Source organism: Bactrocera oleae, chromosome 4, assembly GCF_042242935.1.
Source record: "Bactrocera oleae isolate idBacOlea1 chromosome 4, idBacOlea1, whole genome shotgun sequence".
Classification (NCBI taxonomy): Eukaryota; Metazoa; Arthropoda; class Insecta; order Diptera; family Tephritidae; genus Bactrocera; species Bactrocera oleae.
The window spans coordinates 74,821,776-74,849,405 of NC_091538.1; the positions used below are offsets into that span (position 1 = coordinate 74,821,776).

Here is a 27,630-nt window from a genome sequence, read left to right on the forward strand (position 1 = left end):
ATCGGATAGACCAGTTGTTACCAAGCGATCTGATGTATTTAGAATCAATCGCTACTGTTGATGAAAATGAAAACGTTAATTTTCAAATTGTAATTCAAAAATCTCATGATGTAGCAGGAATGCCATCACATATGGTTCGGTTGAAAATTGGTTCACCTATTATTCTTCAGGAAACCGCATTAATATTGAATCCACCTTTAGTATGCAACTGTACACGTTTGGTAATCAAAAAGATCACAGGAAGTGGTACTGTTACCACATATTCCTATAATTCCCCATTGCCGTATGGGAAAACCATCGAATCTATTAAAGATCAACCAAGAATAGTAGCCAATAATGAGCTGAATTAAATTAAATTTAAAACCGTTTGTTATTAAAAACTATAACTATATATAAAATTGTTAAAAATTAAGAATGATCTACTCTAGCAACTTTGAAAATTACTTATTTGTTACAAACTAGAAAATAAAATACAAAAAAAAAAAAAAACAAAATCAACATGTCGATATGTGCTTAATAGCCAAGAAAATTTCAATCAATAATTTTCAAACTATGAAGTCATGTTCAAATTTGAACCCTATGGATTTTTATACCGCCTATAACATTTTCGTCTAAATTTATAAGTACCATTTTACTGTATTGAATAGTTTATAATAATATAATTTAATGCATACCTTAGTCGCATGCTTGGTCAGGGTCTTCTAGTGTACATAATTGTATATACGCTTGTCTGATTAATTAGTGTAAACATCTCATCGGCACTATGGCTGTTAAACGCAAAGTAGTAATGGCTGTTTAGAAAATTCTCAAAGGCAATTAAAGTCTTTATAATTCGGATTTGGAGTTCTAAATTTTATTTGATATAATTTAAGTATAATAATTTAACTACATCTAATAATTAAACCAATGATAATTAAAATGCTACTATATATGATAATACAGTTACCAACTAAATAATACTTTTAATTGAAAATTCATAACCAGTAACAACTAACCAGAAACAGAAGCTGATTCAATGGCACGGATTTAACAATATATTTGTATGTCTGAATATAGAAATACATATTAGGTGTGTACATATCTATTTGGCAAATATATTTAGTTTCCAATCAGCTGCAAAACTTTAGACATTTTAGACTTAAGAGTAATTTTTACTTAAACTTTAAATTCTCAAAGAAAGCAATATTACTTTTCAGCATACTGACACGGCGTAACATATTTGAGGTATTTTTATTGTTATTATCCTCATAGTTAACGGTGCGCTCCAGAGAAGATGTTTTTGTTTTATTGCTAAGACTACCCATATTTATTGAAGGATCGCTGCAAGAAGAGTACAATGGTATATAAAACAATTTACCTATCGGTATATTAAAATCTTCTTTAAAATATTATGAAACAATTACAGACTCATATATTCTTAATTCATATAATTAGTATTTGGATTTATTTTAAGAATTAATTTTGTATCTTAATACTCTCGCAACATTTTACGCAATATTTTGGATTGAATGCATTCACTTACGTGTCTAGTGATGATAAATCTGATGCAATAGTAGCGTCTTCTGTCATTTCCGGAGCTGTTACCATATTTTCTGTATGTGCTGTCGGCGGCTGGTTGAGTTTAATAGCTGTAGAAGGCATTTTTTGGATCTATAAATATAAAAATTACTTGCTGACAAATCAGTTGAAAGGATAGATGATCGTAAGCATAAGGATTCTAAAGCCAACAAAAGAACATATTGGAGTATTGCATATTTGCATTTTCGTGATATAAGGTCATTGGTTCGAGATCCTCCCTCTCTATGCTATTGCAACAAAATTTATACATTAATGACGCCTTCCTTCTGCCTCTTCTCTCTTTCTTTTCCAAATTGTTGAGTCCAAGTAAATATTGACTTTAATATAGGTTCGAAACATAAATAGAGGTATATATTATATATTTTGCGCATATGAATGTGACCGTTTTTATACTCTCGCAACCTGTTGCTACAGAGTATAATAGTTTTGTTCATCTAACGGTTGTTTGTATCACCTAAAACTAATCGAGTTAGATATAGGGTTATATATATATAAATGATCAGGATGAAGAGACGAGTTGAAATCCGGGTGACTGTCTGTCCGTCCGTGCAAGCTCTAACTTGAGTAAAAATTGAGATATCTTTATGAAACTTGGTAGACATGTTTCTTGGACCGTGAGACGGTTGGTATTGCAGATGGGCGTAATCGGACCACTGCCACGCCCACAAAACGCCATTAATCAAAAACAAATAACTTGCCATAACTAAGCTCCGCAATAAGATACAAGACTGTTATTTGGTACACAGAATCACATTAGGGAGGGGCATCTGCAGTTAAAACTTTTTTTTAAAAAGTGGGCGTGGTCCAGCCTCTAATAGGTTTAATGTGCATATCTCCTAAGCCGCTAATGCTATAATAACAAAATTCACTAAAAGCAAATGTTTTTAGCATTTCTATTGACGGTGTGAAAATAGTTGAAATCGGGTGGCAACTCCGCCCACTCCCCATATAACGGTACTGTTAAAAACTACTAAAAGCGCGATAAATCAAGCACTAAACACGCCAGAGACATTAAATTTTATCTCTGAGATGGTATAAGATGACTTTATAGGAACCGCGTTCAAAATTAGACAGTGGGCGTGGCACAGCCTACTTTTAGGTGAAAACCCATATCTTGAGATCTGCTTAACCGATTTCAAACAAATTCGGTGCACTATTTTAAATTTCATCTGATTCTTTCACTTTCCACTATGCATATCAAGCAGCAATGATTATATCGGGTTAAAACTTTGCGTGAATAATACGTATGCCACCTTGTGACCAAAAATTGTCTAAATCGAATCAAAACTGTTCAAACCCCTAAGTACTAAATATGTGGACCCCAGTGCCTATAGTTGACCTTCTACCGAAAATATCAGTCAATCCACAAAGAAATCTCAAACGAGTATACCATTTGACTTTGCGAGAGTATAAAATGTTGGGTTACATCCGAACTTAGCCCTTCCTTACTTGTTATAACTTGAATTTATTCAATACATTTGATTTTTTATTACATAAAGATAGTTATGTTATAGGGTTGTTTCAAAAGTACCGGCTACAAGGCATACGTACTTGTGCATATAAATGTAAGAATAACGTACTAATAGGCATATACATATGTACTTATGTATAACAATGATGTATTTATCTCTATTCCAACACGACTTCCTCTTCTACTCTACTCTTTTAAGTGGTATTAAATGTGAAGGTCTAGAGGATGAATACGTTTTATTTTTTCTCAAAAGCTTTTGTTATTTGAAGAAATTTCATTCCAATTGTATTCATAAATGTGTTCTTATTTCTCATATTTTGAAACTTACCCCTTTTTTCCATCGCTTTTCGGCTTGCGAACATTTATTTGAACTCAGAAGAAACGCTTGCGCTAAAGCTTTTACAGAAGGCATAACTTGTGCCACTTCCTTCTCAACAACCGCCTTTTCGCCAAAAGAGAGCTACAAGGGAATGCTCGTAAAATTATTTTTAATAAAGGCCAATGATATGTCTTACCCCATGCACTTCCTCGTCTAATGGCAATACCTGGCTGGGATCTATTAATCTTCGTTTCGGCTGTAGAAATTTGAATGCCTTTGGTGTGGGGCCTGGAGCCAACGTTGATACACAAGTTTCTGTAGCTTTCGTTTCTAACAATAACTCTCTAGGACATAAGACTTCATATTCATCAGATTTTTTAGATTTTGCAAGCGCATCTTTTGTAAACACGCATTTGGTTGTCGCTGGAAAAGGCTCGACAGAATTTGAAGTTGTTGTCACGGTTGTATCTGTCGTATCTGTCGTCAACGGTTTATTTTCGTTGTGGACGATAGCTGCTGATTGATTCTTGAAATTATAAATACAGATTGTATCCGAGTCGTCACTGGTTGTAGTATTAACCGAAATCATAGACTGATTTGACAGTGTTTCTTCTCCTACTTGTGCGGGAAGCGCGAGGCATACCGTTGGGTGGATCACAATACGGTTTTCTTTTGCAGTTGTTTCGTTACCTTGACTTATGCTCTTAAATTTTTTATATATAAGTATTATCAATGTGAGGTATGTGTTCGATTTAAATATTTTTCCGAATTTTTTTTGTGTGTATTTGACGGTTTATAGGATGAATTTTGTGTGTTTATTTCATATTTTGCAATTTTGTATGAAAAGAGAATATATAGAACATACGACGAATAATGTTAGTAAAACCAGTTTTTTGCAATGTTAGATATATAAATAGTAAAATTAATGGTTGGCATAAGTTGAGCATGTATGGTTGACTTCATAAATGAATATTGTTGGATGACATTGTGCATTGTAACTTACTTCTAAATGTAACCTTTTAAATTGCTATAATGAATTTATATCGTTCCGTTGATGTCGTCACTTGTATCCTAGATACATACATATGTATTTGAGGTAAAAGTCATATTGAAGCCTGAGAATTAACTCCGCTGACATAAAACTGTATTGAAATGTCAAAGCAATTATTTTTCATGCTCTGAAAACTTCTTATAATCAAGTTCAATTCAATAAAAACGGAGAAGTACGCAAACCAGACTGCATGTGAGATATTAAATATATGATATTTATGCTTTAGAGGGTGTTGTTATTTATTTGTAATGAATGAAATCCCGGTAATGTAATGGTAACGGAGAAGTACGCAAACCAGACTGCATGTGAGATATTAAATATATGATATTTATGCTTTAGAGGGTGTTGTTATTTATTTGTAATGAATGAAATCCCGGTAATGTAATGGTAACGTGCTTTCAGCATGTGCTATAAAATATTTTGTGTTCAATACATACCAGTACAAATGTACCAGTTAACGTCATTGGCATGACATAATTCATAAGTTTTTATAAATAAATAAGCTTTGTGCGCTTGGGTTTCACGTTTTGGAATGTCAATCTTTCAGCTCGTGATATCACCGATAAATTTAAGGATTTACGTTATGAATTAGTTCCACACCCACCGAATTTGCCAGATTTGGCCCCAAGCGTCTACATCTTTCCCAGACTCAAAATATGGCTTGCAGAAAAAAACTCAAATTCGGAGATCAAGAGGCATTGAAACTTCACATTATCGAACCAGTATCGAAATTTCATGGCAGATTGTCACAACAAAATCATTACTATATATGGAGATTATGTAGAAGTATAAATCTAGATATTTATTAAAAAAACGTTCTTTCATTGTTACGCCAAAGGCTTTTCAGGCTACTACATTCATGTCGGCCTTTGTCAATAAAAACATTGTGTACAGAACTTTAGAGGTACATATGTATGTCGGTATGCGAATATAAAAGTCAGAATAAAATTATATTTGATATTTATATTATTATTATTATTTTTTGAATAATTAATTTTTGTACTGCAGCAATGAGTGAGCTAAAATAAATTGCTATATAGAAAATGTATTACAAGTAAGTAAGATAAAATTATTTCCAATGAAACTTTGTTCTATCTTTATTTTTAAAATAATTTAATTTAAAAAAATCCAATTGATTTTGCCTAGTTTAATCTTGTGAATTCTACAAAAATGACAATAAAATAAAATCGCTGAAGCGCACTGATTATCTTAACTCACAATACACCACACAAATTCTCGAAGAATGCAAATATACATCCCAATACTTTGAGTACTGCAGCTTTGTTTTCCTTTCCATGGCCATGGAAAAGAGAACTAATGTTGATTAAAACCGATGCAAAATGTCAGACGTCCGAGCCCTGCTGAAAATATTGGAGCGAATTACAATACAAACAAAAAATCTCCCGGACCAGAAGGTAATCCAAATATTGTAATTTATCTGAGTAATTGATAGTTGAATTATGAGAACAGTAAAGGACAGAAAATAACTAGTAGGGTACCACAAGGATATGTTGCTTCTGGACTGGGTTGAAATATTTATAGAAAACAATAATTTCAATGATGGCATACTGCAAGTAATATGAGACGATAAATGAATGAAGGGTTGTCAAGCAAATGTTGTTAGTAGATTTTATAAATATAGAAAATATTATTGATTGTGAATTATGAATGTGATTATATGCAAATTAAAAAAAATATTGATGGAAAATCTCAGGAGCTAAATGCACCAATAATATTTAATCTAATTTAAATACTTACCCCAGCGACTAGAAATATTCGCTTCATTCTAATGTATTTAAAACTTGTGTTTCTTGAAAATTTCGTATTTTGTGCGATTTAGTGTTGGTAGCCTTATCCAGTTTTGTTTCACAGTTTCACATATGTAAGTTTTGACGAAAATATTTACATATCTACTCGTATATACACATGTATGCGTGTGTATATATTGTAACTATTCTAATTGAATCAAACGAAGACATAAATTTACCGACATAAATATCAACCCTCCCATAGTGCCAAGGAAAGCGCGTACCGAGTTCTGCTAATATATCGCAATTTTTACCCAAGTTTTTGCTTGTACGGACGAACGGACGGACAAACAGAAATCCGCAGTTAAACTTGTCATGTCATCTTGCCATCCTGATTGCTCCATATACATATATATATCTCGATTAGTTTTAGGTGTTATTAACAACGATTAGCAAAAAAACACTATTATACTGTGTGCAACATGTTGCGAGAGTATAAAAATATAAACTCTGCGTAGTTTTGATGAGAATTATTTGAAAAAAAAACGTGTAAACTTAGATCAGATATCAGATAGATATCTAGACACAATCAATGAGATATTTTAGATTGGACGATAATGAAACTCGGAAAATAATTTCGAATTCTGCGGGTTCCCATATAAAAAAAAAGCTTAGCTCTAAATTTTTCTATATAATGTGAAACTTTTTAATAGTGTTACTTTATCACATCACTTCGTGTGGGTAGTAAAATGACTCATCTTTTTTTTATCAATACTCAACTATTACTAAAAACGAAGTTTACCTAATATAATTTTGTTTTTGAACCAATTGAAAGAAATAATCTTAAAAATAATTTTTCAACTTTGACCAATCTATTTTAAAGAGTTTTTGAAATATTTTCTTTTATTAATATTAACGAAAGAAATACTAAAGGGTAATTTAACAGATTATACGTGCATACATATTATTTTTATAATTAATATAAAATGCCAACTTCCTGTGCGCTATTAAGTAAATATTATATATTATTCATACGAGCTTGTCACAATGAAGGTAAAACATTTTTTCTTTTACATTCTTTCGTAAGTCCAAGTTTTTGTTGAATAATTGTTGTCATTACTTACTGAACCTTAAATTATTGAATTAACTTTATGTGGAAAATGTCTATTTCACGGATACTTACACCCACTGACACAAGCAAACACTTATCTGTCTACATATGTATGTACAATAAGGTTAATAGAAAAAAGGTTTCGTCAACATTGTTAAATAATTATGAAGTTATTATGGAATGAGTCTGTAACATTCATCTACAAATCTTTTAAAAAATTGGTATTGTACCCCAATTGTAATAATAATAATACTCTTCAGAAGTTCTAGTTTTTAGTCTAATTTTTTTTTACTTTACACAAAAGTTTTTTAATTTTTTTTTTCACATACGGAAACGATGAATAGAGATTTTTTTAAATTTATATTTTTAATCATGTTTTAAACATATTAACACACTTTCAGCTTGCTGTAAATTTATGTACCTTCACTCTTTTTTTATGGTCTAATTTCACCAGACTAGTGCATACTAAGCAATTGTATATTTTGGGTGTTATAGAATATAGTTGATAAAGTATAAATGTTGACATTCGCTTACTGTTGGTATAGCGTAATATGTTGAAACCTTTGTTCTATATCCTTATATCTAAACACATATATACACATGCAGGTCACATTACTGACTAGTGTTAATTATTTCTGACTTTGGATAAATGTCCCTATATAAATTAAATTAAAATTTCTGCAAAAAAGCTCACACTTTAAATGAGGAAACTTGTGTTGTCAGTATTCGTGTTGGTTTCAACGAAGCAATGCAGGAAACTATCTACTCCGGAGTCAATTTGATCATCGCTGACACCTTCTGTTAAAAGATTGGGTCTGCTTTCGTTATTATTTGGGTCAGCAAAGGCAGTGGTGGTGTTTTCCTTCTCATAAAGTGGATTCATAACAAAGTCCTTTGTTGTGCCCGAAATGGCACGAAAACTGTTTCTTTTGAGGTCTTTGTGAAGTAATTGCTTTTCGAATTGCGACAAAATATTAGTATTTGATAAGACGAGATTCTTGGGCTTCGACAAGTTTAAAAAACTAAGAGACGATAGAGTCCGCCGTGTAGGTAGAGTTTCGGAATAATTAACAGCAACACTAGCACTTCTCCATGAATGTTGTAAACGTTTGTCATCGTTGCAATAGTCTAAGTTAATCTTATTGTCTGTGCCTAATCTGCCATCGTTATTTTCATATTCATTAGCTTTTGTTTTATTATAAATGCGGTTTGAGTATTTATAACTGTCATTGTGGTGGTTGGTCTTCGGCATATGAATACGGTCCGAACTGTTATAATGAGACGCTGAGGAGAATGAACGTGGTTGTAGCGGAAGTACTTTATAATATGAAGGAGCAGTGGAGGTTGCGTTTGGAGTGAAGTTGTAACATGAGTTTTGAAGTGAACGGTGGTTAATGCATTCTAATGAATTGCTACGACGCACTGGAGTGGAAAGAATCCAATGACAATCACTATGATCACTATAAAGCGGGATACTTTTGCAGGTAGTTTTGCCGTAGGAATTTACCTCTTTGGTGAATGAATCTTCTATGAGCTCATCACTGCATCCGGAACTGAGTCGTTTGCGTTTATCATTTCGGTGAATTTGATGATTAGGACTGGCTTTTGGAGGATTGTCGGTGTTAATGTAGTAATCACGGCTATATCTATGATGAGCATATTGAATTTGCATTGTATAACTGGAGATAATATTCAATAACAATACCTCTTGTAACCAATATTACTAGTACTTTCGTTCTCTACATCATCTTCTGCTTTCACGGTTATTACACTTTTATTCGTGCTTGAACTTATATTTGGTAAATCTATAAAACGCTCTTGGCTGCCACTAATCCTTCGTTTTAAAGCATCCGGAGTGTATGGATTATTTGGCATTTCAACCGCGTTGCTCCATTTCTTATATTCACGCTCTGCTATAGAGCCTAAAAAGTAAAACAGTTTAAATATTTATGTAAATATTTACTCATTTTAAAGATAAGGTGAAGATGTTTGCGATTTGTATACGACACATATTCTATAAACACCAAATAGATTATTTAAAGGAAATATAAATTATACCACAAAACACAGAAAAAATAAAAAACAAGACAGCACAAGGAAGTACAACGCAATACAACATAACACCGAGCGATGTTTGCATTCACTTTGTGTTACCTGGCACGAAATGTCTCAAAGGAACAACATCAGCTTCTTCCCCATTATTATCCTCTTGATAGTTATTGTTGTATATAAATTGTTGCCCTTGTTTACCGTTGGATTTAGAATTTAGATATGAGCCATTTGTTAGTTTCGTAGTGTTGACGAATGAGTTATTGCAATTATTAGTATGAATAATGTCTTGTTCGTTATTATAGCCTGTTAGGTGAGATTCGATAGTTGTTGACGTGCTTTTACTGGCCAGATTTGTGACGAAACTAAGTTGATCTGAGAATAGAATATCGTTAAGGAAGTTAAATCTATAATCTCTTAGACTTTCTGGCAAGGTAGCTGCAATGTTACCCTTCGGTAGAGGTGGTGGCGGTGTGCTTAATATGAATGCTTGTTTTCTGAGTAAATCTTGTTTAAAATAATCATATTCTAATTCAAAGGAATCAATGGAACGCAGATACTTTTGCATGATCTCGGTTTGACGACGTCGCCTTTCGAGCGAAGCCAAAAGTCGTTTATCGTTTATTAATGTTTTGCACATTTTAGCAATATACATCATTGTTCGAAGTGAACATTTTTCATCGCTCGATGTTACGTCGATTTTATGCGACTGCTTGCCAAGCTGCGTGGTTACTGGTTTATTTAATCTTGATAATAATTCAATAACGACTGTACCGCTTCCATTAGGGTCTGAAGACTTTGCGTCAGACGATTCAGCCACGACACTAGCAGTATTGTTATCGTTTATAAAAGTTGTTTCTGAGTTTATATCGTTATTTAATGTTGATATCAAATTTGAAGATTCAGAAATGTCGATAACTTTTGACAAATTTTTAACAGTTTCAGTTGATTTACAGGAATCGTTGGCTATACTAATTCCAAAGTTAATAAGTCGAGATTTATCCTCTAGCTCTTCTCTCATAATATTTTTCGCATTGCTGGTGTTAAGGCTTTCAATAGTTTCTCCAGTTTTCACATTTTCTAACATTTTTACAATTGCTTTACAGTGGTCTACATTAAGAGATAGACTTGAGTCATGAGGTTGACGATTTAGTAAATTGTAATCAGATAAACAAGTTTTAATGGCCAAATTAGTTTCTGTAGCAGACTCGTGTATAATCTTAGACTCCGTGATTGACTTTTCTACCAAAATACAAATATTAGCAATTTTACTATCTATGTGTTTTGTGTGTTCTATTGTAGTCTTTTGATATTCTGTATATGTTTCCTCAGGTTTAGCTCGACTTTCCTGTTCTGCCTTACAAAATGTCACAAGTTGTGTATTTTTTTCTGAAAACTCTGTATCAATGGTATAAACCTGATTTGATATACTCTCAATTGAAGAATCTTGTTCATTCTCAAAGCACGAATTTTGTGTCTCCCTTTCAGAAATGTGCGATGTGTCCGAAAATAAAGATTGATCACTATCCACAATAGGTTCAATAAAAGGTACCAGCTCTTTTATAATTTGTGCTCCCAATTGTTGTCCCAAATTCATAACTGAACTGCAAAAAATCTTGGCTTCGGTTTCGAGCTCAGAGTGCAGTGCATTTTCACACTCTTCCTTTATTCTGCTAGATCTGTTGTTCGTTTTAATGATGTCATGCCCTTCTGTCCCACTGAAAGAGTTTTCCTCCATTTCAATTGCCGATTGTGTTTCATAAAGTAGTAAAGATTCCATCTTAGGTTTAAGTTTCTGTTTTAAAATTTGACCTATTTCAGTTGTTTCTAGAGCATTTATTTCTATAACAAACATTCTTTCTAATTCACTGTCAGTTTCATGTTTCTTACTTTCGTAACTTTGTGGCGTTTCAGAGGATCCTAATACATCTGTATTACTAACACATACTTCTTTTGTGTCACAAGGGGGATTCGCCTTCTGTGTGGGTTGCTGTGCGCTTTCCATATTATTGACATATACTTCTCCTATTTCACTATCAGATTTTTGTTCTTCTTTTTCTAAAGCTCGTGAAGTTATCTCCGTCCCTTCTAATTTATTGCATGGTTTCTGCTTCCTATTTTCTGATGCATATAACTCTGCTGTTTCTGTGTCATTTACATCACTCATGGACTCTTTTTTTTTGATTTCGGAAGTGTACGATGTTTTAGAAGATTCTTGGTCTTCAGTTCTGTTATCGCTTTGGGTATCCTTAACACACTCTGTAGCGGAGAAATCTATTTCATCTGTATTCCTTAAACCATTTTCTTTTGACTTACTGATGTGTTTATTATTGGCACAGTCCTGTTTTTGCTCTCTGTAGGATATTATATATTCACACCCTGTATTTATAACATTGTCTACTCTTGGTGTACTGCTGGGTCCCTGTTTACCAATTTCAGAGATGTATAGAGTTTCGGAAGACTCATGAGTCTCATTGGCACACTCTTCTTTTTGCTTACTGAATAGTGTTCGAGTTTCACCTTCTGTATTTATAAAAGATTTTCTTTCAGGTTCATTGCAGAGTTTTTGTTTTTCCATTTCTCTTTTAAACAATTCTAATGCTGCTGTATCGATTATACCATTTCCTTTTGACTCACTGATAGGTTCTTGTTTCTTAATTAGGGAGATCTGTGGTGTTTCAGAGGATTTTTGAGTTTCTATTTCATTATCATGTTCAGCTTTTTTCTTAATGTAGGGTATTTCATTTTCACCTTGTGCATCTAAAACACACTCTACTCCTTGTTCATAACATACATTTTGTTTTTCGCTTTCTGTTAATTCTACTGTTTCTGTAACTATAATTTTATCTCCTGGTGACTCACAGTCTGATTGTTGTTTCTCTGTTACACAAAATTCTACTGCTTCTGTATCCATAATACACTCTTCTATTGACTCACTGATAGGTTCTTGTTGCTCAGATACGGGGTTATATTGTGTTTTAGAAGATTCTTGAGTTTCAGCTTCATTATCATGTTCATCTTTTTGCTTAATGTAGGATATTTCATAACATGTTTTTTGTTTTTCGCTTTCTGTTAATTCTACTGTTTCTGTAAATACAATTTTATCTCCTGGTGACTCACAGTCTGATTGTTGTTTCTCTGTTACAGAAAATTCTACTGCTTCTGTATCCATAATACACTCTCCTATTGACTCACTGATAGGATTTTGTTGCTCAGGTACGGAGTTATGTTGTGTTTCAGAAGATTCTTGAGTTTCTGCTTCATTATCATGTTCATCTTTTTGCTTAATGTAGGATATTTCTATTTCACTTTGTGCATCTACAACACACTCTACTTCTTGTTCATAACACGTTTTTTGTTTTACGCTTTCTGTTAATTCTTCTGTTTCTGTAACTATAATTTTATCTCCAGGTGACTCACAGTCTGATTGTTGTTTCTCTGTGACAGGAAATTCTACTGCTTCTGTATCCATAATACACTCTCCTATTGACTCACTGATAGGTTCTTGTTGCTCAGGTACGGAGGTGTATGGTATTTCAGAAGATTCTTGAGTTTCTGCTTCATTATCATGTTCATCTTTTTGCTTAATGTAGGGTATTTCATTTTCACTTTGTGCATATATAACACACTCTACTTCTTGTTCATAACATGTTTTTTGTTTTTCGCTTTCTGTCAATTCTACTGTTTCTGTAACTATAATTTTATCTCCTGGTGACTCACGCTCTGATTGTTGTTTCTCTGTTACAGAAAATTCTTCTGCTTCTGTATCTATAATACACTCTTCTATTGACTCACTGATAGGTTCTTGTTGCTCAGATACGGGGTTATATTGTGTTTTAGAAGATTCTTGAGTTTCAGCTTCATTATCATGTTCATCTTTTTGCTTAATGTAGGATATTTCATTTTCACTTTGTGCATCTATAACACACTCTACTTCTTGTTCATAACATGTTTTTTGTTTTTCGCTTTCTGTTAATTCTACTGTTTCTGTAAATACAATTTTATCTCCTGGTGACTCACAGTCTGATTGTTGTTTCTCTGTTACAGAAAATTCTACTGCTTCTGTATCCATAATACACTCTCCTATTGACTCACTGATAGGATTTTGTTGCTCAGGTACGGAGTTATGTTGTGTTTCAGAAGATTCTTGAGTTTCTGCTTCATTATCATGTTCATCTTTTTCCTTAATGTAGGATATTTCATTTTCACTTTGTGATTCTAAAACACACTCTACTCCTTTCTCATAACATACTTTTTGTTTTTCGCTTTCTGTTAATTCTACTGTTTCTGTAACTATAATTTTATCTCCTGGTGACTCACAGCCTGATTGTTGTTTCTCTGTTACAGAAAATTCTACTGCTTCTGTATCCATAATACACTCTCCTATTGACTCACTGATAGGATTTTGTGGCTCAGGTACGGAGTTATGTTGTGTTTCAGAAGATTCTTGAGTTTCTGCTTCATTATCATGTTCATCTTTTTGCTTAATGTAGGATATTTCTATTTCACTTTGTGCATCTACAACACACTCTACTTCTTGTTCATAACACGTTTTTTGTTTTACGCTTTCTGTTAATTCTTCTGTTTCTGTAACTATAATTTTATCTCCAGGTGACTCACAGTCTGATTGTTGTTTCTCTGTGACAGGAAATTCTACTGCTTCTGTATCCATAATACATTCTCCTATTGACTCACTGATAGGTTCTTGTTGCTCAGGTACGGAGGTGTATGGTATTTCAGAAGATTCTTGAGTTTCTGCTTCATTATCATGTTCATCTTTTTGCTTAATGTATGGTATTTCATTTTCACATTGTGCATCTATAACACACTCTACTTCTTGTTCATAATATGCTTTTTGTTTCTCGTTTTCTGTTAATTCTACTGTTTCTGTAAATACAATTTTATCTCCTGGTGACTCACAGTCTGATTGTTGTTTCTCTGTTACAGAAAATTCTACTGCTTCTGTATCCATAATACACTCTCCTATTGACTCACTGATAGGATTTTGTTGCTCAGGTACGGAGTTATGTTGTGTTTCAGAAGATTCTTGAGTTTCTGCTTCATTATCATGTTCATCTTTTTCCTTAATGTAGGATATTTCATTTTCACTTTGTGATTCTAAAACACACTCTACTCCTTTCTCATAACATACTTTTTGTTTTTCGCTTTCTGTTAATTCTACTGTTTCTGTAACTATAATTTTATCTCCTGGTGACTCACAGCCTGATTGTTGTTTCTCTGTTACAGAAAATTCTACTGCTTCTGTATCCATAATACACTCTCCTATTGACTCACTGATAGGATTTTGTTGCTCAGGTACGGAGTTATGTTGTGTTTCAGAAGATTCTTGAGTTTCTGCTTCATTATCATGTTCATCTTTTTCCTTAATGTAGGATATTTCATTTTCACTTTGTGATTCTAAAACACACTCTACTCCTTTCTCATAACATACTTTTTGTTTTTCGCTTTCTGTTAATTCTACTGTTTCTGTAACTATAATTTTATCTCCTGGTGACTCACAGCCTGATTGTTGTTTCTCTGTTACAGAAAATTCTACTGCTTCTGTATCCATAATACACTCTTCTATTGACTCATTGATAGGTTCTTGTTGCTCAGGTACGGAGGTGTATGGTGTATCAGAAGATTCTTGAGTTTCTGCTTCATTATCATGTTCATCTTTTTGCTCAACGTAGGCTATTTCATTTTCACTTTGTGCTTCTATAACACACTCTACTTCTTGTTCATAACATGTTTTTTGTTTTTCGCTTTCTGTTAATTCTTCTGTTTCTGTAACTATAATTTTATCTCCTGGTGACTCACAGGCTGACTGTTGTTTCTCTGTTACAGAAAATTCTACTGCTTCTGTATCCATAATACACTCTTCTATTGACTCACTGATAGGTTCTTGTTGCTCAGGTACGGGGTTATATTGTGTTTTAGAAGATTCTTGAGTTTCAGCTTCATTATCATGTTCATCTTTTTGCTTAATGTAGGATATTTCATTTTCACTTTGTGCATCTAAAACACACTCTACTCCTTTCTCATAACATACTTTTTGTTTTTCGCTTTCTGTTAATTCTACTGTTTCTGTAACTATAATTTTATCTCCTGGTGACTCACAGTCTGATTGTTGTTTCTCTGTTACAGAAAATTCTACTGCTTCTGTATCCATAATACACTCTTCTATTGACTCACTGATAGGTTCTTTTTGCTCAGGTACGGGGTTATATTGTGTTTTAGAAGATTCTTGAGTTTCAGCTTCATTATCATCTTCATCTTTTTGCTTAATGTAGGATATTTCATTTTCACTTTGTGCATCTATAACACACTCTACTTCTTGTTCATAACATGTTTTTTGTTTTTCGCTTTCTGTTAATTCTACTGTTTCTGTAAATACAATTTTATCTCCTGGTGACTCACAGTCTGATTGTTGTTTCTCTGTTACAGAAAATTCTACTGCTTCTGTATCCATAATACACTCTCCTATTGACTCACTGATAGGTTCTTGTTGCTTAGGTACGGGGTTATATTGTGTTTCAGAAGATTCTTGAGTTTCTGCTTCATTATCATGTTCATCTTTTTGCGTAATGTAGGGTATTTCATTTTCACTTTGTGCATCTATAACACACTCTACTTCTTGTTCATAACATGTTTTTTGTTTCTCGTTTTCTGTTAATTCTACTGTTTCTGTAAATACAATTTTATCTCCAGGTGACTCACAGTCTGATTCTTGTTTCTCTGTTACAAAAAATTCTACTAATTCTGTATCCACAATACACTCTCCTATTGACTCACTGATAGGTTCTTGTTGCTCAGCTACGGAGGTGTATGGTATTTCAGAAGATTCTTGAGCTTCTGCTTCAATACCATGTTCATCTTTTTGCTTAATGTATGGTATTTCATTTTCACATTGTGCATCTATAACACACTCTACTTCTTGTTCATAACATGTTTTATGTTTTTCGCTTTCTGTTAAATCTTCTGTTTCTGTAACTATAATTTTATCTCCAGGTGACTCACAGTCTGATTCTTGTTTCTCTGTTACAGAAAATTCTACTGCTTCTGTATCCATCATACACTCTCCTATTGACTCACGGATAGGTTCTTTTTGCTCAGGTACGGAGGTGTATGGTATTTCAGAAGATTCTTGAGTTTCTGCTTCAATACCATGTTCATCTTTTTGCTTGATGTATGGCATTTCATTTTCACATTGTGCATCTATAACACACTCTACTTCTTGTTCATAACATGTTTTTTGTTTTTCGCTTTCTGTTAATTCTTCTGTTTTTGTAACTATAATTTTATCTCCAGGTGACTCACAGTCTGATTCTTGTTTCACAGTTACAGAAAATTCTACTGCTTCTGTATCCATAATACACTCTTCTATTGACTCACTGATAGGGTCTTGTTGCTCAGGTACGGAGGTGTATGGTATTTCAGAAGATTCTTGAGTTTCTGCTTCATTGTCATGTTCATCTTTTTGCTTAATGTAGGATATTTCATTTTCACTTTGTGCATCTATAACACACTCTACTTTTTGTTCATAACATGTTTTTTGTTTTTTGCTTTCTGTTAATTCTACTGTTTCTGTAAATACAATTTTATCTCCTTGTGAATCACAGTCTGATTGTTGTTTCTCTGTTACAGAAAATTCTACTGCTTCTGTATCCATAATACGCTCTGCTATTGACTCACTGATAGGTTCTTGTTGCTCAGGTACGGGGTTATATTGTGTTTCAGAAGATTCTTGCGTTTCTGCTTCATTATCATGTCCATCTTTTTGCTTAATGTAGGATATTTCATTTTCACTTTGTTCATCTATAACACACTCTACTTCTTGTTCATAAAATGTTTTTTGTTTTTCGCTTTCTGTCAATTCTACTGTTTCTGTAACTATAATTTTATCTCCTGGTGACTCACAGTCTGATTGTTGTTTCTCTGTTGCAGAAAATTCTGCTGCTTCTGTATCCATAATAGACTCTTCTATTGACTCACTGATAATTTCTTGTTGCTCAAGTACGGAGGTGTATGGTATTTCAGAAGATTCTTGAGTTTCTGCTTCATTATCATGTTCACCTTTTTGCTCAACGTAGGGTATTTCATTTTCACGTTGTGCATCTATAACACACTCTACTTCTTGTTCATAACATGTTTTTTGTTTTTCGCTTTCTGTTAATTCTTCTGTTTTTGTAACTATAATTTTATCTCCAGGTGACTCACAGTCTGATTCTTGTTTCACAGTTACAGAAAATTCTACTGCTTCTGTATCCATAATACACTCTTCTATTGACTCACTGATAGGGTCTTGTTGCTCAGGTACGGAGGTGTATGGTATTTCAGAAGATTCTTGAGTTTCTGCTTCATTGTCATGTTCATCTTTTTGCTTAATGTAGGATATTTCATTTTCACTTTGTGCATCTATAACACACTCTACTTTTTGTTCATAACATGTTTTTTGTTTTTTGCTTTCTGTTAATTCTACTGTTTCTGTAACTATAATTTTATCTCCTGGTGACTCACGCTCTGATTGTTGTTTCTCTGTTACAGAAAATTCTTCTGCTTCTGTATCTATAATACACTCTTCTATTGACTCACTGATAGGTTCTTGTTGCTCAGGTACGGAGGTGTATGGTATTTCAGAAGATTCTTGAGTTTCTGCTTCATTATCATGTTCATCTTTTTGCTTAATGTGGGATATTTCATTTTCACTTTGTGCATCTATAACAGACTCTACTTCGTGTTCATAACATGTTTTTTGTTTTTCGCTTGCTGTTAATTCTTCTGTTTCTGTAACTATAATTTTATCTCCTGGTGACTCACAGTCTGATTGTTGTTTCTCTGTTGCAGAAAATTCTGCTGCTTCTGTATCCATAATAGACTCTTCTATTGACTCACTGATAATTTCTTGTTGCTCAAGTACGGAGGTGTCTGGTATTTCAGAAGAGTCTTGAGTTTCTGCTTCATTATCATGTTCATCTTTTTGCTTAATGTAGGGTATTTCATTTTCACTTTGTGCATATATAACACACTCTACTTCTTGTTCATAACATGTTTTTTGTTTTTCGCTTTCTGTTAATTCTTCTGTTTCTGTAACTATAATTTTATCTCCTGGTGACTCACGCTCTGATTGTTGTTTCTCTGTTACAGAAAATTCTTCTGCTTCTGTATCTATAATACAGTCTTCTATTGACTCACTGATAGGTTCTTGTTGCTCAGGTACGGAGGTGTATGGTATTTCAGAAGATTCTTGAGTTTCTGCTTCATTATCATGTTCATCTTTTTGCTTAATGTAGGATATTTCATTTTCACTTTGTGCATATATAACACACTCTACTTCTTGTTCATAACATGTTTTTTTATTTTCACTTTCGGTTAATTCTACTGTTTCTTTAAATACAATTTTATCTCCTTGTGACTCACACTCTGATTGTTGTTTCTCTGTTACAGAAAATTCTTCTGCTTCTGTATCTATAATACACTCTTCTATTGACTCACTGATAGGTTCTTGTTGCTCAGGTACGGATGTGTATGGTATTTCAGAAGATTCTTGAGTTTCTGCTTCATTATCATGTTCATCTTTTTGCTTAATGTAGGGTATTTCATTTTCACTTTGTGCATATATAACACACTCTACTTCTTGGTCATAACATGTTTTTTTATTTTCACTTTCTGTTAATTCTACTGTTTCTTTAAATACAATTTTATCTCCTGGTGACTCACAGTCTGATTGTTGTTTTTCTGTTACAGAAAATTCTACTGCTTCTGTATCCATAATACGCTCTTCTATTGACTCACTGATAGGTTCTTGCTGCTCAGGTACGGATGTGTATGGTATTTCAGAAGATTCTTGAGTTTCTGCTTCATTATCATGTTCATCTTTTTGCTTAATGAAGGGTATTTCATTTTCACTTTGTGCATATATAACACACTCTACTTCTTGCTCATAAAATGTTTTTTGGTTTTCGCTTTCTGTTAATTCTACTGTTTCTGTAAATACAATTTTTTCTTCTGGTGACTTACAGTCTGATTGTTGTTTTTCTGTTACAGAAAATTCTACTGCTTCTGTATCCATAATACGCTCTTCTATTGACTCACTGATAGGTTCTTGTTGCTCAGGTACGGATGTGTATGGTATTTCAGAAGATTCTTGAGTTTCTGCTTCATTATCATGTTCATCTTTTTGCTTAATGTAGGGTATTTCATTTTCACTTTGTGCATATATAACACACTCTACTTCTTGTTCATAACATGTTTTTTTATTTTCACTTTCTGTTAATTCTACTGTTTCTTTAAATACAATTTTATCTCCTGGTGACTCACAGTCTGATTGTTGTTTTTCTGTTACAGAAAATTCTACTGCTCCTGTATACATAATATACTCTCCTATTGACTCACTGATAGGTTCTTGTTGCTCAGATACGGGGTTATATTGTGTTTTAGAAGATTCTTGAGTTTCAGCTTCATTGTCATGTTCATCTTTTTGCTTAATGTAGGATATTTCATTTTCACTTTGTTCATCTATAACACACTCTACTTCTTGTTCACAAAATGTTTTTTGGTTTTCGCTTTCTGTTAATTCTACTGTTTCTGTAAATACAATTTTATCTCCTGGTGACTCACAGTCTGATTGTTGTTTCTCTGTTACAGAAAATTCTACTGCTTCTGTATCCATAATACACTCTTCTATTGACTCACTGATAGGTTCTTGTTGCTCAGATACGGGGTTATATTGTGTTTTAGAAGATTCTTGAGTTTCAGCTTCATTGTCATGTTCATCTTTTTGCTTAATGTAGGATATTTCATTTTCACTTTGTTCATCTATAACACACTCTACTTCTTGTTCACAAAATGTTTTTTGGTTTTCGCTTTCTGTTAATTCTACTGTTTCTGTAAATACAATTTTATCTCCTGGTGACTCACAGTCTGATTGTTGTTTCTCTGTTACAGAAAATTCTACTGCTTCTGTATCCATAATACACTCTCCTATTGACTCAGTGATAGGTTCTTGTTGCTCCGGTACGGAAATATGTTGGGTTTCAGAAGATTCTTGAGTTTCTGCTTCATTATCATGTTCATATTTTTGCTTAGTGTAGGGTATTTCATTTTCGCTTTGTGCATCTATAACACATTTTACTTCTTGTTCATAACATGTTTTTTTATTTTCACTCTCTGTTAATTCTACTGTTTCTTTAAATACAATTTTATCTCCTGGTGACTCACAGTCTGATTGTTGTTTTTCTGTTACAGAAAATTCTACTGCTTCTGTATGCTCTTCTATTAACTCACTGATAGGTTTTTGTTGCTCAGGTACGGGGTTATATTGTGTTTCAGAAGATTCTTGAGTTTCTGCTTCATTATCATGTTCATATTTTTGCTTAGTGTAGGGCATTTCATTTTCGCTTTGTTCATCTATAACACACTCTACTTTTTGTTCATAACATGTTTTTTGTTTTTTGCTTTCTGTTAATTCTACTGTTTCTGTAAATACAATTTTATCTCCTGGTGACTCACAGTCTGATTGTTGTTTCTCTGTAACAGAAAATTCTACTGCTTCTGTATCCATAATACACTCTTCTATTGACTCACTGATAGTTTCTTGTTGCTCAAGTACGGAGGTGTATGGTATTTCAGAAGATTCTTGAGTTTCTGCTTCATTATCATGTTCATCTTTTTGCTTAATGTAGGGTATTTCATTTTCACTTTGTGCATATATAACAGACTCTACTTCTTGTTCATAAAATGGTTTTTGGTTTTCGCTTTCTGTTAATTCTACTGTTTCTGTAAATACAATTTTTTCTCCTGGTGACTTACAGTCTGATTGTTGTTTTTCTGTTACAGAAAATTCTACTGCTTCTGTATCCATAATACTCTCTTCTATTGACTCACTGATAGGTTCTTGCTGCTCAGGTACGGATGTGTATGGTATTTCAGAAGGTTCTTGAGTTTCTGCTTCATTATCATGTTCATCTTTTTGCTTAATGTGAAATATTTTATTTTTACTTTGTGCATCTATAACACACGCTACTTCTTGTTCATAACATGTTCTTTGTTTTTCGCTTTCTGTTGGTTCTACTGTTTCTGTAACTATAATTTTATCTCCTGGTGACTCACAATCTGATTGTTGTTTTTCTGTTACAGAAAATTCTACTGCTTCTGTATCCATAATACCCTCTCCTTCTGACTGACTGATAGGTTCTTGTTGCTCCGGTACGGGGTTATATTGTGTTTCAGAAGATTCTTGAGTTTCTGCTTCATTATCATGTTCATCTTTTTGCTTAATGTAGGATATTTCATTTTCACTTTGTGCATTTATAACACACTCTACTTCTTTTTCATAACATGTTTTTTGTTTTTCGCTATTTGTTAATTCTACTGTTTCTGTAACTATAATTTTATCTCCTGGTGACTCACAGTCTGATTGTTGTTTCTCTGTTACAGAAAATTTTACTGCTTCTGTATCCATAATACACTCTTCTATTGACTCACTGATTGTTTCTTGTTGCTCAGGTACGGAGGTGTATGGTATATCAGAAGATTCTTGAGTTTCTGCTTCATTATCATGTTCATCTTTTTGCTCAACGTAGGGTTTTTCATTTTCACTTTTTGCATCTATAACACACTCTACTTCTTGTTCATAACATGTTTTTTGTTTTTCGCTTTCTGTTAATTCTACTGTTTCTGTAAATACAATTTTATCTCCTGGTGACTCACAGTCTGAGTGTTCTTTCCTAGTTACGGAAGTGTATGACGTTTCTGAAGATTCTGAAACCTCTTTCTCAATGGCACAATTTTCTTTTTGATCTGTGAAAGTTGATCGCTTTTCGCATTTTATATTTATAATACTTTCTACTTCTGGTTCAGTACAGGAATTATGTTTTCCATTATCTGTTACAGAGATTTGAGTTTCTGCTTCATTATCACGTTCATATTTTTGCTCAATGTAGCGTATTTGATTTTCACTTTGTGTATCTATAACACACTCTACGTCTGCTTTTTCGCATTCTGTTAATTCTACTGCTTCTGTAACTATAATGTTATCTCTTGGTAACTCACAGTCTGATTGTTGTTTCTCTGTTACAGAAAATTCTACTGCTTCTGTATCCATAACACACTCTCCTTTTGACTCACTGATAGGTTCTTGCTTCGCAGGTACAGGGGTGTATGGTATTTCAGAAGATTTTTGAGCTTCATTATTACTTTCATATTTTTGCTCTGTGTAGGGTATTTCATTTTCACTTTGTGTATCTATTACATACTCTACTTCTGGTTCATAAGATATTTTTTGTTTTTCGCTTTCTGTTAATTCTACTGCTTGTGCATCCATAAATTTATCTCCTGGTGACTCACAGTCTGATTGTTTTTTCTCAGTTACGGAAATGTGTGACGTTTGTGAAGACTCTGAAATTTCTTTCTCAATTGCACACTTTCCTTCTTGATCGGTGAAAGGAGACCGTTTTTCACATTCTGTATCTATAACACTTTCTACTTCTGGTTCAGTAAATGGATTTTGTTTTCCATTATCTGTTACAGATAGTTCCACTGCTTCTATATCCATAATACTTTCTTCTTTTGACTCACTGATAGGTTCTTGCTTCGCTGGTACAGGGATGTATGGTATTTCAGAAGATTCTTGAGTTTCTGCTTTATTATCACGTTCATCGTTTTGTGAAGATCCTGAAACCTCTTTTTCAATGGCACACTTTTCTTCTTGATGTGTTTCTGTATCCATTATTTTTACTTCTTGAGATTCATAGTCTGATTGTTGCTTCTTAGTTACGCAAGCGTATGACGTTTGTGGAGACTCTGAAACCTCTTTCTCAATGGCACACTTTTCTTCTTGATCGGTGAAAGGTGATCGATTTTCACATTCTATATCTATAACACTTTCTTCTTCTGGTTCAGTAAATGGATTTTGTTTTCCAATGTCTGTTACAGAGGACTCTACCGCTTCTGTATCCATAATACACTCTCCTGTTGGGTCACTGATAAGTTCTTGTTTCCCAGGTTTGTAGGTGTATCTCATTTCAGAAGTTATTTGATTTTCTCTGTTTTGATCCATACCATGTACTTCCTCTCTTTCATTGCAGGATTTTTGGTTTTCATTTTCTTTTTCAGAGGATTCTGCTGCTTCTTTATTCATAATACACTCTGTTAGTGACTCACTGATTGGTTGTTTTTTATTGGGTACGGTAGAGTATGGTGTTTGGGAGAATTCGCGATATTCCGCTTCATTATCACGTCCATCTGTTTGCTCAATGTAGGGTATTTCATTTACACTTTGTTTATCTATAACACACTCTTTTTCTGGTTTATTACATGTTTCATGTTTTTTGTTATCTGTTGCGACGGATTCTACTGGCTTTGTTTTTAAAATATTATCTCCTTTTGTCGCATCGATGGGCGTTTGTTTCTCAGTAACGAAGATGTACGGTATTTTTGAAGCAGATTTCTCAATTGCAGACTCTGGTTTTTGCTCACTGAAGATTATTCGATTTTCACTTTTTGTGCCTACACAGACACACTCTCCTGCAGTATCATTAAAGGAATTTTTACTTTCATTTTCTGTTGCGTCTGTTGTATTCATAATACCATCTCCTTGTGACTCGCATATGTGTTGTTGTTTCTCGGTTTCGGAGGTGTATGGTGTTAGCCAGGATTTCGATTCCTTTTTTTCATTGTCACAGTCTTCAATTTGATCACTAAATAGTTTTAGATTTTCACTTCTTCTATTATTAGTGCCTTTTTCTTTTGACTGCCTGATTAGTTGTCGTTTCTCAGTTTCGCTTTTCTCAAAGAAGGGTATTCGATTTTCACTTTCTATATCCATAACACATTGTTCTGCTTGAATACAGGGTTTTTGTTTTTCACTTTTTAGAGTAGGTGCAATTGCAGCTGTTTCTAATTGTAGAGGTCTATGGTTACCCAGATTTCCAATTTTATCATAGACATCGGCACCACATTTGTATTCAAGCTTCTCACTTTCTGTCTTTGAAGCCTGGTTACTCTCTCTATTACGCTCGTACCCTGTCTCATTGTAAGGTGCTTGTTTCTCAATTTCAAAACTATGAGAGGTTTCGGTAGATAATGCACCTTTGGTATATATAACATCATTGATAATGGCTTTAGTGCAGATTTTAGGTATCACTTTTTCTAAAGGATGGATGCTTTCAGATGGTTCTTCATGTGAACTACATCTTATGGTTGTTTTTGAAGACAGCTCACTTTCCGATTCAGAACACAATATTTTTACATACGAAGACTCGTCAATGGAAAATATTTTAAGTTCGGGGAGCAGTATTATGTTCGATCTATTGGAATCTTTGAAGATCCTTTCTGACGACGAAGATAACAGTAATTCTGTTATTTCCGGTGATGGTGTCTCTGCGCAAATTTTAGTGGATAGCTTGTGTAAATCTTTTTCATCTACTAGATTTGTGATTGAATTTGGAATCAATGATGAATTCATAATTTCCTTTATATCTGATAATGGAACACACTTTTCTGAGCAACTTTCGTTTATTTCTAATGAGTTCATAATTTTAGTTTCTTCTTCCTCATCTATGATATCAAGTGAGTGGTGGCTTAATTCAGGTATACGCGACTTTATTTCCGCTAAAGCTAAATCACTTAACTCTTTGAGTGCATTCATTTCGAAGGGTGTTTGAATAGATGGTTGTTCTGAAGAAGGAACAGCCAGCAACGGTGCTAAAGTAATTGCAGCGAGAATTTCAATAACGGATGTTTCTTGACAAATTGACCTAGTGTCGTGACTTAAAACGGTTTCTTCAAATATTTCGACTGAACTAAATCCTGTACAACTTTCATCGACTTCAATGCTTTCAGTAGCTTGCAATTGAGCTGTAAACATAAACGACAAACTCAGAGTCGCCAGACTAAGATCGTGCTAAGAATCTTTGAAAGATACCTCTGGAGGGGGTTAATGATGCGATAATACCAATTGATATACTACATACTATTATTACATGTATGTATATTGAAAAGTTGCTCCTTTGTTTAAGACAAATTTACTTCTAGCAATGTACATAAGTTATCATATTTTATGTATGTACCATATGTGAAAATGCATACAAATGAGTAAAGGAATTGGTTAATACAATAATTGTACGATATGAATGTAAGCTATATTTGACGTATCCTGTTTGCGCGAGTAAATAAAATCATTCTTACCTGATAATGGATTATTTTCTGATTCTTGCGTCGAATGGGGTAAATGATTTGTAACTCTTGAATTAAACGCTTCGGTTTTGGGCGCTTTTTCCACAATATGCTCGTTTATAGTTTCAATACAGTTGGCTTCATTTGGCGAACGTGATATATTTGATACCAAACTAGCTGTTTCAATCAATTCGTCTAAAATCACTTTTGTATTCTGACCACCAATCAGGTGTTTATTTAAAATACGATCATTAAACGGATCTAAGCCGGATTTTATTGAGTCATCCGTGTCTGAATCTATTTCGGACAGATCACTGATTTCATCGGTAGTCTTATCTCCAATTTGAGCACGAACGTCATCTTTAGGTGCAGGTACTAGCATACCTATACTGCCAGTTATTGAGGTAGTTACTGAAGAACGCTTCTTCCTAAAAAGCCAATTATCTTCCCAATTGCCTTCACCAAGGATACTCGAAGATACAGAAGCCATGTCTATACAATTGGGTATATTATGCATCTATCGCTTTGTAAATATATTGTAGTATTTACTTACCATCCTCCTTATATTCTGCCATTGCAGCTGACAAATCGGGTAGTGGTACCATGTGAGAGGCAATGTAATCGTTTATTGTTAATTCGCGATCTAAATCTGAAATTTCATATTATTAATTAAGAATGTTTTTAATTTGCACATAATTGTAAATGTATTGCTATTAATATCATTGCTCACCTTTGATGATCTGCAAAACACAACAGGCGTTAAATTAGAAATCGAGTAAAAACGAATAATCTAAACATTTAACTCACTTTTGATGAATGCTGTGTATCTGTATAGTGGGAAGGACTTGTGGTCTTCAATGAACTGTCAGATGAGGTGCTTCTATCGTTCATATTAAAGTTGATGTCAGCGTTGCATGAACTTAGATCCGGTGTACTTTCCGATAATTTACGGATATACTCTTCTTTGTCAGCGATCTGTAACGTAAACATTTTAAAACGAGCTATATAATTGCGTATCTGCTTTAAACATTTGGAACTTATCGAAATTTTTTAATATGTACGCCTACATATATCTATATGCTTAGTGTTGTAATATTAATTAAATATCATATCGAAAATAGCTTCGTTAAAACTATCATATGTATTCGTTTAATAATTACATAAAATCACATAAGTGGGCATACGGTGACCGAGGAGTGCGGTCAAAAATCACTTTCTTTTATCCGAAATATTAAATTTTGCTTCCAAATGTAACTATTATAAAACTGTATAAAATTTATGTATACAATTTATAATTTAAAATATATGTATGTATTTATATTAACATTAATCTTCATTACATACATTGGAATTCGTTTCCATTTGACCTCAGTGCTCCTTACAAAACTTTGTGGAAATTTGAAATTAAAATTAAAAATATGTTATAATATGTATTTAATTAGTATATAGCCTGGTGTATTGCAGATACTTGTTTTTTGGTATTCGATCCGACGTCTGCACAGTTGAGAAATTCTAGATCGACTAAACTATGGCTCCTAGAACTAGCATCGGAATTCTAATGCAATATTTTAAGTGGTTTTCTTACAATTTCTATGGTTTTATGTAGCGGAAGGAAACCTTATAAGTATTCCATGAAGGAAATTAGTAAAATGTTCAAATAAACACTTACATATATGTGTGTAGGGGAGGGTCAAGCTGTTGTTGTGCAAAAATAAAAATAGCTCACAGCTTGCAATATTACCAACTGACAGTGCACTCGAGGTGGAGTGAACGTAGGGTAGCATGAACTCTCGTTCAGGTGGACAATTTTTATATTGACTATGTATCATGAAAGATTAAACGCTTAATAGCGTCATCAATGGAATTTTTCAAAAAAGTACATATAAAAATAGAAACAGTAACTGTAAATCAAATACTGATTACACATCTATTGCAGAACTGCCCTTGCTTATTATTATGTAATAAGCAATTTAGCTATATAGAATAATGTAAATAATTTGGATACTGTGAACAACCTGTTTAAAAATTATGTTCACGTTACCCAGATTGCACTGTACATATAATTTTATACTCTTGCAACATTTTGCTACAGAGTATAATAGTTTTGTTCACTTAACGGTTGTATAT

The 27,630-nt window shown here is 33.4% G+C and overlaps 2 protein-coding genes and 1 long non-coding RNA gene across 11 annotated transcripts in view; 1 reads left to right on the forward strand and 2 right to left on the reverse strand.

Annotated features, from left to right (window-relative positions):
* Positions 1 to 1,011: 1,011 nt before the first annotated feature.
* Positions 1,012 to 26,204, reverse strand: LOC106614091 (golgin subfamily B member 1). 5 transcript variants are annotated; one of them, XM_070108816.1, is made up of 9 exons: positions 26,057 to 26,204; positions 25,516 to 25,995; positions 13,648 to 25,185; positions 8,984 to 9,200; positions 8,786 to 8,924; positions 3,565 to 4,071; positions 3,378 to 3,509; positions 1,523 to 1,650; positions 1,012 to 1,320 (listed from the first exon to the last, which is right to left on the reverse strand). In XM_070108816.1, exons 1-9 carry the CDS (start codon positions 26,106 to 26,108, stop codon positions 1,152 to 1,154), a joined length of 13,362 nt encoding a protein of 4,453 aa, XP_069964917.1. In that variant the 5' UTR covers positions 26,109 to 26,204; the 3' UTR covers positions 1,012 to 1,151. The 5 variants fall into 5 exon arrangements, 4 of the variants coding, with proteins under 4 accessions (XP_069964917.1, XP_069964920.1, XP_069964919.1 ...); XR_011396129.1 differs by lacking the exons at positions 1,012 to 1,320; positions 1,523 to 1,650; positions 3,378 to 3,509 and adding an exon at positions 4,372 to 4,510 and having other exon boundaries at positions 3,930 to 4,071; XM_070108819.1 differs by lacking the exons at positions 1,012 to 1,320; positions 1,523 to 1,650; positions 3,378 to 3,509; positions 3,565 to 4,071 and adding an exon at positions 5,489 to 5,777.
* Positions 4,510 to 5,383, forward strand: LOC118681769 (uncharacterized). Its single transcript, XR_011396131.1, has 2 exons — positions 4,510 to 4,724; positions 4,967 to 5,383. It is a non-coding gene; the product is annotated as an uncharacterized lncRNA (long non-coding RNA).
* The window catches only part of LOC138855670 (uncharacterized), a 45,849-nt gene continuing 44,411 nt past the window's right edge, over positions 26,193 to 27,630 (reverse strand). For 2 of the 5 annotated variants that reach the window (XM_070108832.1, XM_070108828.1), the window contains exons 7-8: positions 26,311 to 26,478; positions 26,193 to 26,243 (exon numbers count right to left, since the gene is read on the reverse strand). In XM_070108832.1, the coding sequence (XP_069964933.1) occupies positions 26,223 to 26,243; positions 26,311 to 26,478 (189 nt within the window). In that variant the 3' untranslated portion in view covers positions 26,193 to 26,222. The remainder of the gene's footprint in view (positions 26,244 to 26,310; positions 26,479 to 27,630) is intronic. The other 3 variants (XM_070108826.1, XM_070108827.1, XM_070108825.1) reach the window with 2 other exon arrangements.